We start from the raw sequence: 14,777 nt of genomic DNA, 5'->3' as shown, positions 1-14,777 counted from the left end.
GGGGCACATGCCCCTTGTCAGGAATCCAGAACGTGGGGCTAAGTGTTTCAGCAGTTCGGGCTTAGTTCTGGGGGGGTTCTTCCAGGATCTGAATTTATTCCATCCACTAAAGAAAAACAGCACCACCCAACCCAGCACTGCACAAAGAGGCCTGACAACTAATGAGTCAACACAGCAGTTCTCAAAGTGTGGTCCTCAGACAGCAGCAGCAGCACTAAGCACTAAAGTGTTTAGTGCACTTGCAAGAAGTGCAAATTCTGGAATGCTGGTCACACCAACCCTCAACAAATTCTCCTTGGAAAGGGGGCAGAAGAAAGCACTCCTAGTGCACATCCCTGAAAGCACATGAATGAGGGAAGGGGCTTCTCCTCCTGTTCCGTGCTTTCTAACCAAGAACCTGGCTAATAATCCTTAGCTAAATTTTACATGCTCCTCTCTGAACAAAAAGGCAAAAGGATTCATGGCTTTGCTGTTAAAATGAAACCCTTTTGTGGTTAAGTTAAAAAAAAACACGTTACACACGCCATCTCCATCCTCTTTCTACCAGTCGTGGAAGAGGAACGGCCACTGTGCATTTCAAGTTGCCTAGCAACGGCGCAGGCGCTCTCTTCAGAGGTGTTCTCAAGCAGCTGAACGCTAGCACAGAGCAAGGTGAAGCAATCGGAAGAGGTCTGCGGTATGTGCCGCACGCTGGCAGAGGCTTAACCGCAGCGTGAGGCGGGACCGCACGCAGGCCTCTCCCGTGGCCGCACCGGCACAGACCCCCAGCTCTGCGGGGACAACAGCGGCACCAGCCCTACAGCACATGGAGCAATGATCTCATTGGATCCCCACGATGAGGATGGGAGAATGACCACCTGAGTTCAGTATCCAAGGGAACAGGAATCAGAGAAGCTGAAGACTTGGTGAAGGCCACACAGCTGGCAAGCACCAGTGCGAGAACGGAGTCTTCAGCTCCTGGACTTTCCCACCGCTAAGCACTGATTTCCATCTTCTCTATCAGTGCTTCTGGGAAACTCAACAGTATCAGAAGGTTTCTCCTCCAAACCAGAAATTATGTGTGTAAAAATAACATCATGAGGAGTCAGAGAAGCTTCAGATCAACTCAACAAGCAAACTGATATCAAAGAATTTCTACCAGGACCATTACTACTACAGAGTCAAATCTTCGACATGTTTGAGGAAGGTGCTATACACTTTTGGGAGAAAAAAATTTCGAAACAGAGAATTGTGATTATTGTTCGGCATACATAAAACCATTTCTCTACTGCGGGTCAGGTGCTGATTAAACGCATTACTCCCAGTACCTCGTGCTTGTCACCTGCAACCCGCATTATTGACAAAGGATGCCCCGAGTGTGTGGACAGCACATTGTCACTGAGGCACTGTAAAGGCAAAGCTGAAGAAATGTCGGGAGGAAACAGTGCATAGGTTGACAAGAAAAGTTTCCCGCCATCAAAAGCTTATACACCTGTTGCTCCTCGCATGACCTGTTTCTGTACTCTGGTTATGGTTTATTATGGACCAGCTATACTGGCACCCATTTAAATCACAACACCTCTAGAGTACGAACCCACAGGCCACCTGGTGCAGCAGAGATCTCCTGAGAAATTATCATCATTTCCAACATGAACGAAACAGCATTGTTAACAGCCGACCAAAGCCATTTGTTGAGATTCATGAAGACACTTACCCTCCTCTACTGTGCTGCTGGCTGTGGGCGGAAATCTTATAAGGCAGCGCTCGGTCACCCAGATTTTCCAAGTTTCTCACTATCGCCCCTCTGTCCATCAGGGCTTCTAGCGTACGTTTCAAAGCAGCAGCAGTCTCTGGCTGTTTTTTTGTTTTCATTTTTAAAGAGAAGAAAAAAACGTATCAGAATCAATATATGAACTAGAATGATTAAGTCTGGTCAGTTCCAATCATAACAGCTCTATTGGCAGGGAAAAAAGCAACAGAAACTGTCTAGCTATCTTAAAATTTAAAGAGAGAGACATTTAGTGTAAGGATACGAGATAGCTCACAGATACGAAGGAAAATCTGAAGAACCAGGCCTCGGAGAGTTCTGGAACCAGGGCAGCTGCAGGGATCTGGGAAGCAGGAACTAAGAAATGGCTTCTTCAGAGCACCTTGGCCAGGATGAATCCACGCCAATCATTGTCAGTCCTTGTATCCCATGACTCAAAATCCAAATTCCAGGGGAAGAACATCCCATCCTCTTGGCAGGACGCTTTGACCGGCCATCCCACCAGAACCAGAGCCAGTGGGAAAAGGGGTTGTCCCCAAAGAAAAACAGGGAGATTATAACCAAACATGGAAAAGGATGAGTAAGACCCACTCTCTGCTCTCTTGGAGCTTACAATCTAATAAAGGAATTAACACAAAAAGCCACCGCAAAGAGAGCTTGTGAAAGGCGGCACATTCGGTTGGGAAAATGAATGCACTAAAGCAAAGCTTATTCGGGAGAAACCCTGAAAAGTGACACTGGGAGATGCAAAGAACCAACGGAACAGGCTCTGAGTACAGGAGCAAAGGCAAGAAAGTGTGAGTGTAACTAGGATGAGTCCCGCCGGCTGATGATATGGACGCAGGAGGGCTGAGAGGGAGAAGCCAGTGCGCGAGCACGGAAATCCTGATGCCCGTTAAAAACAACAAAATCCAAACAGTATAAAACCCCCACCACCCAGAGATCAAAGACTTGTAACACTCGGGTGAACTTCTTTCCAGATCTCTCTCTCTACGTACGTATATACAGAAGAACTCTGAAAGCAAAGACACTTTACAGGATGCAGCTGAGAAGACGCAGCTATGGCAATGGGGGAGCGAGACAGAGACGTGGCAGAGGAGGAGCCCCAAAATACGGAGGCTGGGGAGATGGTATTGTTACTAACAGCCAGAGGGAAACCTGCGGACGCTCGCTGGGCACAATACAAAGATGGATTGATGTGCTGAGTCTGAGTTGCCCACAGCTCCTCCAAGCTGACCTCTCAAGATGTAAACCTTAAGCTTGAAACACCAGGGCGGGTTAGAATTACCCATTTCAGATCATCTGCATGGGACGGCTTCTGGAGCCCCAGGAGAAGGGGACATCGTGGAGGGAGGGCGCAGGGCGAGAAGGGAGCAGCAGACCCTTGGGGAACACAACCATGCGGCCTGCCAAGGGAACCCGAAGTCAGAGAAGCAAACAGAAAAGGTAGTCCAACAGTCCGGGAAAATCAGGCCCGCCTTGTGACAGGCTCCAGAATGACCGGGTAGAGGATGACAAGGAAGCAAAGGCCACGGTGCAGTGGCTGCGCCGTCACACGGAATGGGGCCAAGAGCCAGACGGCAAGTTTCTGTGGTGCCGTGTGACAGCGATGAAGGGCAAGAGAAAGCACAGGAGGCTGAGTGTGAGCAGCATGTCCGAGGGGGCAGAGAACGGGAGCAAGTTCGCAGTTACAGGGGAATGAAGCAGTCAGGGGGACAGAACGGACGAGGTGTTCAGTAAGAACAACGGCAACGCTGATTTACTGCGCACCTGCTGTGAGCCCCGCTCTGGGCTTGTGTGTTGCTGTGACATACTGAATCTTCACCGCAATAAAGGAAAAAAAAAAAAAAAAAAGAGCAAAGACAGTTGACCAATGTGGAAGTTGGGGTCTCAGAGAGATGCCATGACTCTGAGAGGACACGGCAGCTGGTAAGCGGAAGAGCCTGGTGCAAGGGAAGGAACACCCGCGAAAGAAATTGGGGGACGGGCAGAGGATGCCAGAGGGGCGCCTCGTCAAGGAAAAGGGATGCTTCTCCTCAAAGACATAATTGAAGGGATCCAGGTAGAGAGATCACAAAGTACAGGAGTGAACTTAAGACTACCTTCCAGGGGCTCATTTCAGATCAAGTGAAAAGAATAACGGAGAATCACTTCAAGTGTGCACTCCGGCAACCAAAGAAAATCCACCATTCCTGTACATTTTCATTCGACAAATTCTGTTAAAATGCTGTGAATGCACAAAGTACTAGTTTAAGGTTGAGATTAAATTTTTACTTTCATCTCATATTGCAGCCCACCAGGAATTTTTTTAGATTCCTACTAAAAATTATATTTATGTATTTAACCAGCTTTATGATAAAACAAATCTCCTACCAACAATAAAAACAGGGACCCAAATCACTTCACATTAACACTAAATAGGTAGAAAGTCTATGGCAATTTCTCCTCACAATTGTACACAAACATGTTTTTATACAGTTCTAATCAACAGGGAGACTAAATTCTCACATTTCATTAGTTAGGCATTTCCACATTTCTGCAGAAGCCCCGTTAGTAACAGCAGGGTAATATTTCATTTCATTAACAATGCCACTTCTTGACCTAGTGTTGCACCTATTAACTTATGATTAGGCAGACAAATAGTCTTCCCAAATAAAGATGTGGGTTAAGTTTTTTAAAACAACAACAACAACAACAACAACAACAAAAACCCAAACTTTGATGGCTTACAGTCTTCTGATTATCTACCCAAATCGTAAATTTTAATTTCAGCTTTGCTTGACTAAAAAAAGAATGTATCTCAATAACTCGTCTTGTTTAAATCTCAACTGAAGTGCTTAGAGTATGAAACATGGAGCAACCCCTCTGAAGAACTTCTGAAATAAGAAATTTTCTTCTGTCCTCAAACAGGGTAAAGCTACCTAACAAGAATATAACTCTAGGGAAATATCAAAATACATTTTGTTTGACTTTAGTATGTCAAGGTCAAATTGCAGACTACTGCAACAGTCACATTTGTTTCATGGTAATTTCACAGAACCCAAAAGTTTTAAAAGAAAGATGGAGGAACAAAAATATTTCTCGTTGAGGCATCGGAGTGGCTCAGTCGTCTAAGTGTCTGCCTTCGACTGGGGTCATGCTTCTCCCTCTCTCCCTCTGCCCCCACCTTGCTTGTGCGCCTGTACATGCACACTCTCTCCCTCTCTTTCTCTCTGATAAATAAAATCTTTAACAACAACAACAACAACAAATTTCTTTTTTATTAGAGGAGTTCAATTCGTCCCTCCTACCTTACCTCATCATTCTACAGCAGGGGTCTAGCATACAAGGGCTCTGGAGCCATCTGCCTCATTACCTGTTTGTGCAAATAAAGTTTTATTGGAACTCAGCCAGCCCATGCATGGGCATAGTGCCCATGGCTGCTTTCGTGCCACAGGTAGATCTGAAATTACATCAGAAACTGTATGTCCTGCAAAGACTAAGTTATTTACTAACTGTCCAACCTCTGCTCTCCATTGCAGTGGACTGGGGGATACAGGCAATGCCTCAATCCACTAACCCTAAAATGCATCACAAATAAAAACCATGAGCCTGGGCCACTGAGGTATGCAGACAGAGAATGCCCCCTGGGATGGGTCCTCAGGTGGACACACATGGCACCAATCTAAGGGAACACCACCAGCCTGGAAGTTCCGGTCATCGCGGGTCTCACAGAAGTGACTGCAGATTCACCACTCCAACCACCAAGCTCACCTCCTCACCAACCCAAGATGCCAACTGCACCTTTCCTCAGCCAGTGAAACCTACAGCTCTATTAAAATAAAATTCTTAGGCTTCAAAACCAAACCAAACCAAACCAAAAGTTCTCCTCAATCCAACCCAGCACAATGTTCGATTTGTAAGAACATATGGTCTACAGGAAAGGAAATGATCTTGCTGCCATAATTCTCATTCACAAGGTCTCTGAACCATTTCATTCCAACTATTCTAAGAAAGGTTGTATGTGCTTCTCATAGGCTTCTCCCAACCCATCTGAAAGCAGCTCCTTAAGACTTTCCTCCAATCCACCATATGGCAATGAAACACAATTTTGGCAAGGCACAGACTGAGGGGCTAAAAACGTTCACTTGAAAAAAACTATGGAAAAGAAACAATGAATGAATGTGAATGGGAACTAGGAAAACTGGATTCCAGTCCCGGCTCATTCACAAATGAGTTACAACCTTGCATGACTTGTTAAAATTTATCCATTTTTAAACCTGTGCCTCAGTTTTCTCCTGTGAAAATCAGCAGTTCCCAACAAATTTTCTGCCTCTACAAACTTCACACAAACAACATTTATACTGTAATTCTCAAAACATCCCAGGGGCATACAAAGTTTGAAAGTCGTCTCCCTCTCTTTTCTTCTGTGCCCCTCATCCTGATATCTTCCTCACCCCAACTGCCCTGCCTCCCCCAGGGAGTCTGTCATGCCTGTTTCTTCCTACACAGCACTTGTGGCAACCTGTAAATACCCTTTCATTGCTAGAAAGAAGCTCCAAGAGAGCAAGGACTTTTGCCCATCATGGACTCCTCTGTACTCTCAAAGTCTAAAGCACTTCACGTTGTCAGGAGGCAGGCACTAGAAAATGGTGGTTAAATAAGCAAATGAATGTATCAATTCCATCCTCTGCTTGCTTACTCTTTTTTCCTTAAGGAACCCTAACTAAGTTTCCTCCAATCTCTACTACAATTTGAAGCTGCTTTTCATATATACAAGGTAGCTCATTGTCACTTAGTAACTGCAATATTCAAGCAAGCAAAATGGCAATACTAGTTTTTTTCTATTTATTTCATATAGTGCCAAAATGCTGTTAATACTAATACTGTACTTTAAAAGAATCCAGAATTCATCTAATAGGAGTGAAACTAAATATTCATGTATTTTAGATAACAAGGCCTGGTATATATACAAATATAAATATTAAACTTAGTTCTAATTATCTGCTGTTAAGATAAAGTACTGTCCAAAAAATTTACAATAAACAATACTTTAAAAAATTCACACTGGAGGGGCACCTGGGTGGCTCAGTGGGTTAAAGCCTCTGCCTTCGGCTCAGGTCATGATCCCAGGGTCCTGGGATCAAGCCCCGCATTGGGCTCTCAGCTCAGCAGGGAACATGCTTTCCCCTCTCTCTCTGCCTGCCTCTCTGTCTGCTTGTGATCTCTCTCTCTCTGTCAAATAAATAAATAAAATCTTTAAAAAAAAATTCACATTGGACAAAATGACCAGTTTTGGTCTTATTATTATGAATTACTAAAACTACTGATAGTCAGGCTGCAAATACAACTCAGAGAAAATCCAAAACTTCATATATTTGCATGGCTACTCTGAAAATAAATAGGTATGTCATATACTGATCAGACCCTAAGGTTTAGACAGGAACCACAGGGTAAACATTATAGAGAAACAGTGTGTAAACCACACATTTCTGAAAATTGCGTGAGCGAGATGGGCTGCCGTGTGAAGCAGCGAGCCTCCCCCCATCACTGGATACAGGAGGACCACCGAGTCAGTCTCTGCATTGGGTGGGAAGCTGGACTGGCTCACTTCTAAAGCCCCTGCCAAGATTAAATTCCAGCACTATTCTGGCACCAGCCCTGATTCTGCAGGACATTCCGAAGTGAAAATGGGTTTTTAAAAAGCTACAAGCGCAGAAGTGAGGAACACGCTGACGACTAGTAAGGCCTGGTGCTGTGCCTGGACTCGCCTCAGGGTACGAGCTCTTTTACCCGCTACTGCTTTTGTAAGGGTGTCCTGTGGGCGTCCCTGGAAGGCCAGGCAGCTCAGGCTATATTTTGAAAACCTCTAGAGAGTCTAATGGACAAAGTTTCTATGATAAAGACGAGAGCAAACAGGAAAAACAAAAAGAAGGACATCTCTACTTGCAGCAAAATAAAATCCCCCTTCAGTAACGTTACTTAAGCAAAGAAGTTAAGGGAGTACTAGGAATACCACCGGTCCACAACCAGTGTTTTCTCTCATTAAATGAAGATTAAAGAAGAGAGGCCTGTCAACAAAATCCTCTTGTAAATTAGGCTCCCTGGCCCTCGGATGCACTCGGCTTTCACCACAACACCCTCAGAGACCAGCACACCCTCACAGTGTGCAGAACGCACACCGACCCGCAGGCAGTGCCCACCGAACCATCGCCGTCCTCACGTACAACACGGTGTGCAGCTGCCAGGAGCAGGAGGATTTACGGAACGCGGAGCAGGTCAGAAAACTGTCAAAACCTGGGAAAATGTATATGTGAAAGCCTCTCTCGTTCTCTGCTACATCTTAATTCTGGGATTTATCTCTTCAAAAGAAATTTCCTTGAAATTCTGTATTGAGATGCTGACAGTGATTGAAAAAGAAAATTTGTGAGCACCTTTCAACAGCAGAACAGGCTTTTAAGGGAAGTTCTGTCACTAACAGACCTGGACGAACCATCTATCTTAAAATGTGTTAAGTGTCAGCCCGGCCTCACAACATCTGCAAAGGCCAACCCTGAAAATGGTTCCAGGGGAACTGTTTTTCAGAATATTTTTATGTTCAGAGAACCCCGTTTTTACCCCACAATTTCAATCAACAGTTGTAACACTCCAGGTAATTAAGGATTAAAAATTACTAAGCACAGAAGCTATTCTAAAAATCAGTGTAAGATTCAGTAAGGACAAATCTAGAACACTAAAAAAAAAAAAAAAGTAAAGCTACATAAATGCATGTTCAAACATGACTACACACTATGTACTGTTATACACTGCATAACTTAGGGGTTAAGTGACCAGAATAGTACATTTTATAGGCTTTTTCCAGGGTCAAAGATAGACAATGCTTCTAGAAAGTAGAACTGCACCGCTCTACTACTCTGCCCGTGAATCGTATTTACAAGACAATTTGTAACAAACACGGACTAACTGCTGAACAAAGACTTAACAGGCTTTCAAAAATGGGGAAGGATGGGAAAAGAGACGAGGACCAACAACCATATAGTGAAAGTAACAAAAGTAAAATGCACTGAAAAACTTCTTTTTATAAGCAACTGTCATGTCCTCTGCATAAAGTACCTCAAATTCTAAAAATAATTTTAAATTAGAAACTACATTCACAGTTCAGACATATCACACGACCATTTAATAAGGTTACAGAGCCCTAAAAGTGGCTAAAATGTAGAGCAAGTGAAAAGCACCTATGAATATGGTATTTAATTTGCATGATCATCTTTGTGAGGCCACCTAGCAATCTTCACCAAGGAACAATTTTTAAAATAATCTTAACAACACAAATCAGTTGTAAAGAGGAAGCATACTCCTTATGTCTGGAAAAGGAAGGAGAAAAAACCGAATGTGCATACCACATTCTGTGGGTGTCAGAAACACAGGCTGAACCTGATGAAACTGCCAGTTGGGGGGATCAATTATAGTTATGGACACTGACCATTTCTTAAGGCTCTACCTAATTTTTTTTAAATCTGGAAACCATCCTCTCAAAGGCCTCTTCCAGCAAAGTACTTCTGGGTTGCCCACAGTGAAATCCACCTCCAAAAGGGCAGACACAGGGATGTGAAAGGCAAAAATCCCAGCCCTTTAAAAGTCTGCGATGCAGACATGAAGACAGACACATGTAGGCAAACTAATTAAAAAGGAAGTTAAACACAGACAACACCGAAGCAAAACCCATCAAAGTTCCAAGAACTCCAAGGGAGCAGCTACTTGTGACTGGTGGGCTGGAGAGGACAGCAGCCTGAACCCAACAACAGAACGCCTCTTCTAGAAGCAGAAGGAGGGTCAGTCAGAGCTCTCTCAAAGCAGGTCTGGACGAACAGTGGGACAGAGGAATGGGAAGATGCAGGGCGCATTTATATTTGGGGCAGAATCAACATGGGCACTGTGTTGGTACTCACACAAGCCATCGCTTTTTTTTTCAAGGCAAGTTTTTTCCTTAGTACATTCAGTTGTTTCCTCAAACCTTCACCTACACTACTGGTAAAAATGTAAACTTTCTGGAGGGCAAATGGCAGGATATATGAGTTTCAAATGTGTATCCCTTCAATCCCACAGCCACTTCTAAGAATTTACTCAGAAAACTACCATATCCCTGCACAAGAACTTAGCTATGAAAATCTCCCCATAAAGTTATTAGGACAATGAACAGAAAGGTAGTTGTCCATTAATAAAAGACTGGTTCACTGAATTATTTTCACTGAATCAATCAGTATGATACAAACATTTAGTAAAAGGATGTTGATTCCTACATAAAACATAAAAATATTTTAACAAAACTAAAAACCGGCATGTAAGGCCAATCCATGTGTACTTATGTATACATATATGGAGAAAAGGTCTGGATGAATATACAGCTAAATGTTAAACTCTTTTCCCCTAGCAGTGAAGATAAGAGGACTATTCTGTTTTTTCTTTTTTTATACTTTGTTTTATTATCCGGTTTTTTTTTTTTTTTACAATGAGCAATAAAAGGTGTTTTAGAAACAAACTTCTGTTGAGAAAAATTCATTTTGTTTTGTTTTGATTTTAAAAGTATTTCTTCCGAGGGAAAAAATAAAACAAGACCAAAATAGAGAGGGGAAACAAACCGGAAGAGACTCTTGATGACAGGATACAAACTGAGGGTTGCTAGAGGGGAGACGGTGGGACGGGGTAACTGGGTGCTGGACATTGAGGAGGGCATGCGAGGATATGAACATTGGGTATCATATAAGAATGATGAATCACTGACCTCTACCTGTGAACTTAATAATGCATTATATGCTAATTAATTGAATTTAAAAAACAAACAAACAAATGGATTTCCTCCCCTAAATCTATGCCAACTGTTTGCTATCTTACTATGGATGCCAAAATTTGCTAATACTGTGTTAAAGAAATAAACCTATGCCTCATCTGGAACTCATTTGCTGACTCCACATCCACAGATTCTTAATGATGTAATAAACCAGAGAGTTATCATTGGGTCGCTCAGTGGTTACTGGAAGAGCCTTGCAAGCTATACTTTCAGCACCACGAGCTGTTACACTGGCTGCTTCATTTCTTGGTAATCAAAGAAATACCAGAAATCTCTAAGTCAGGGGCCTCAAGATCACTGGTTCTAGAATCAGAGTCAACCAAGGAGATGTGACAGGACAAGGCTGAGTCTGGCCCTGAGAACACAGCTGCCAATGAAATGAAGGGGATGAGGAACATCAGGGGAACCTGACCATATTCTACAGCCATGTAGCTCTGACTGAGATTCTTGAGACATGGGAAATCAGGCATAAAAATGTATTCTTTGGGGCGCCTGGGTGGCTCAGTGGGTTAGGGCCTCTGCCTTCGGCTCAGGTCATGATCCCAGGGTCCTGGGATCGAGCCCCGCATCGGGCTCTCTGCTCCACAGGGAGCCTGCTTCCTCCTGCTTCTCTGCCTAGTTGTGATTTCACTCTGTCAAATAAATTAAAAAAAAAAAAAAATTATTCTTTGGGGAATGTGATGAAAATAAAAAGAACCCTGGGAAGAATGGAAGAAAAAAAAATCAGAGGAGCAAAACTCTTGAGTTCAGCACAGATTAATGAGTGCCAGTAACAAAGCACAAATAAGAAAACAGAGAGTCATACGTCATGGCACGGCTGAATCTGCCAATCTGAAGGTACCATGATGACGAGTGAAGTAACTTCAGCTGCAAAATGCAGCAGGCATCCACGGGACACCTGCAGTGAGCCCACAGGGAGACACTGATATAAGCCTTGGTATCAAAAAGTTAGAGATGAATAAATTTAAATATATTTAAATATATAATAAATTTAAGTAGTATATATATTATAATTATATGTAAATATATTTAGCTCGCAAGGCAAGAAGAAAGTCATGACTACCTGAGATCTAATTTCACATGAATTTACGAGCTGTCAGTTTCTTATGGGCCTAGGTTAACCACAATTCTGTGTAGTTCAACTACAATGCAGTTTTGTTCCTTAAATATAATCCACTTATTTCCTAGGTCTGAAGTCAAAAAGTATCAATCACATGTTATTTCGGACCAAATTTGGAGGCTTAACTGCATACAATCAACTACCCCTTTCACGATTTGGGTAAAATGAAGGAAAAGGGCAGCGTCACCAAGGCATTCCTCTGCCGCACGCTGGCAATCACCCAAAGAACTTCAAAAATGAGAGGCCTATGTCTCACCGCAGACACTTCGATTCAAGTGGCCTGGGAATTTAAGAATCCTGGGCACTAGCCCTCCAGGCGCAGACAAAGGTAAGAACCACATTCTAGTACAAAGCTGGCTGGCTTCTCATTATCTCAAAAATGAGTAATTTGGCTGAACTCTAGTTTAGAAAGGTTTTCCGGCGATGATCTCCTACGACTCTAATCAACATAAAAGCTCCGCTTCTTCCACAGTAATAATGGAGCTCTCCCTGAACGTGAAATGGAGAAATGACAAGCCCAACAGGCGACTACTTGTGGTTAATACTACTTCAACAGCTGGCACCTGCCAAAATGAAGATATCCATACTCGCGGTTCTTCAGAGCTTCCGAAACCCACACCCTTTTACTGGGAGATTTCCGCTTCTATCTTCCCCATCCCCCCTCCAGATGCACCTACAGATGAATAAAAGATGGGAAACAGGAAGACTGGCAGGAGTCCTGGTTACTATGGCAGCCAGTAAATGAAATGCCAAAGCTCCTGTAACTGATAGTGAGAGCAGGAACCAGGTATACGGCACCGAGCTACCTGTCTTGACTGCGCCCCTTCATGTGCAGTCCCGTTCCCTGCCTTCGCCTCCCGGCGGCCTCTTGAGAAAGGAGGAGGAGGGCGGCACCACAATGGCCTGGGCACCCGGGGAGGGAAGAACCGGCAGAAGACTTAGTGCGCGGAGAGAAAAGGGTTGTAAAAAAATCATATTTATATCCCATGAATCCACTAAACATCAGTGCACAGTTTTAGCAAAAATGTGTTCGCTGACTGGGTTAAAAGAAATGCTTTTTAAAATATGTACTGGTCGACTCAGAAATTGGGCTCGGCAGGCGTCGGATTTGCACACCCTACGGAACAACAGACCAACAGCGTGTCCACCAACCAGGCCTCTGCGGCGATGCTTAATTCAAGTGGTGAGAGGAAGGCCCTTGAGGGATCCTGCAGGGAGGAGCAGGGTATAAAAGCACAGTGGAATCAAAGGAACAGAAACATCCTTCAAGATGCAGCCGCCTCCTAGAAGTGTGCGTTTCCTCTGCGAGCCCATGTGTCATCCCTCTCAGTCCACACACATCTTGCAAGTGTAATTATGTAGGAGGGTGTCCCCTTCCTTAACTAAACTTCTTCAAGGCTGCATCCTACTCATCTTTACTAGGTGCTGGAGATGCAAAGAACCTGGCACGCAGAACGTGTTCGATAAAGGTGTGACGAACATGTAACTCAAAGAATAAATGGAAAGATGAGGGGTGACAGTCGCTAACTGCACTTGTTTCACTGAAAAGGAAGAACAGGTTAAGTAAGCCTTTAAGGCGTAAAATTCAGGGGGAAGTAAGATCTTCAGCTGCAAAGAGGAAAACAGCACCATTTTGTTTTCAAAAGACAGAAATGCATTAATAAAGCTAAAGCACATCCTGTGGGTTAAAAACAGGTGCACAGTCAAGGAACGAGGAATAACCAGGTGAGAGATGGAAACGAACAAAGACACAACCGGCTCATAAAGGTGCCTCCAAACTTCTCAAGATTCTTGGATGTAATCAAGAATCAGTGGACATTCTACTGCTAGAGTGTACAGTGAATATTATACATCCAAACTCAGACTTCGAAAGGCTTTGAAAATTTCTGGAAACTGAGTCAGCAAGTCATGCTGTCTCTGTTCACTATGTAGCCACAACAGGGATTATACAGAGTCTGCCAGAGGATGTAACAATGACATTTCTTATTACAACTGGAAGGAGTGAAGGCAAGGAAATGGTAGCCTCATTTTGTTGCGTTTGCTTCCCACCCCTACAGCCTAATAACCTCAGTGTGCACCCTGGAGTACCGGATTAAACGTGGAGGCCACATATAGAAAGGGATATCAACGGCCTCGAAACTGTCCAGAAAAAAATAAAGACCGACAGGTAAAGAGTCTGAAGCCCAGGTCCTGTGCTGTACACCCAAGAGAATGGAGAAGATGAAGCCCGATTTTAAGACTTAAGGGTATATGTATCTTGTATATTTATTTTCAAGTATTCCAAGTGAAGAAAAAATAACACTTCAGAGGCAGGACTTGAATTATCAAATTAAAGAGGCAAACTGGAGATAGGAAACCTCTTTAAATTCAGAACTTTCTGAAAGCAAAATGCACATTCTGGGAGAGGGGACAGATCAAGTTCTAGTGTCTGTGGGTGGTGGTTACACAGGTGTTTGCTTCACACGTACAGCTGATCCCCATCATTTGTGGAACACAGATATGCCAGTTCACCTACTAGCTCAAGTTTGTTTGTCACCCCCAGATCAACACTCCCACCACTTTCACAGTCATTTGAGGACATGCGTGTGTGGAGACTGGTGGAAAATCTGCCACCCAATGCACACATTCCCAGCTGAGGTCCAACAACTGAGGTTTTGCCTTGTTTCAGACCTCCCATGGTAAAGCAGGTGCCTTTTCTGTGGCCTATGTAGTGCCATGTTTTTCACAATTTTGTGCTTTTTATTGGTGCTATTTAAAATGCCCCTGAATTGCGGCTCAGTTGGTTAGGTGGCTGCCTTCAGCTCAGGTCATGATCCCAGGGTCTTGAGATCAAGCCCTGCATCGGGCTCCATGATCTGCGAGGAGTCTGTTTCTCCCTCTGTCTCTGCCTACTGCACTCTACTTGTGCTCTCTGTCAAATAAATAAATAAAATTAAAAAAAAAAAAAAAAAAGTCCCTGGTGAGGTGAAACGCTGACTTAGTGTCCCTAAGTGCAAGAAGGATATGTGTTGTGCCTTATGGAAAAAATGTATTAGATAAGCTTCATTCAGGGCATAAGTTAGGATGTTATTATAGGCTTTGAG

At 43.6% G+C, this 14,777-nt stretch overlaps 1 protein-coding gene across 2 annotated transcripts in view; it reads right to left on the bottom strand.

Moving 5' to 3' along the window:
* Positions 1–14,777, bottom strand: part of MRPS6 (mitochondrial ribosomal protein S6) — a 66,664-nt gene that overhangs the window by 14,182 nt on the left and 37,705 nt on the right. For both annotated transcript variants that reach the window (XM_032354285.1, XM_032354279.1), the window contains exon 2: positions 1,694–1,833. In XM_032354285.1, coding sequence (XP_032210176.1) covers positions 1,694–1,791 — 98 coding nt within the window. In that variant the 5' untranslated portion in view covers positions 1,792–1,833. The remainder of the gene's footprint in view (positions 1–1,693; positions 1,834–14,777) is intronic.

The sequence above is a fragment of the Mustela erminea genome, chromosome 1 (genome assembly GCF_009829155.1).
Source record: "Mustela erminea isolate mMusErm1 chromosome 1, mMusErm1.Pri, whole genome shotgun sequence".
NCBI classification, from domain to species: domain Eukaryota; kingdom Metazoa; phylum Chordata; class Mammalia; order Carnivora; family Mustelidae; genus Mustela; species Mustela erminea.
Note: the sequence above shows the minus strand (reverse complement) of the source record. Positions and strands in the feature narration are given on the sequence as shown.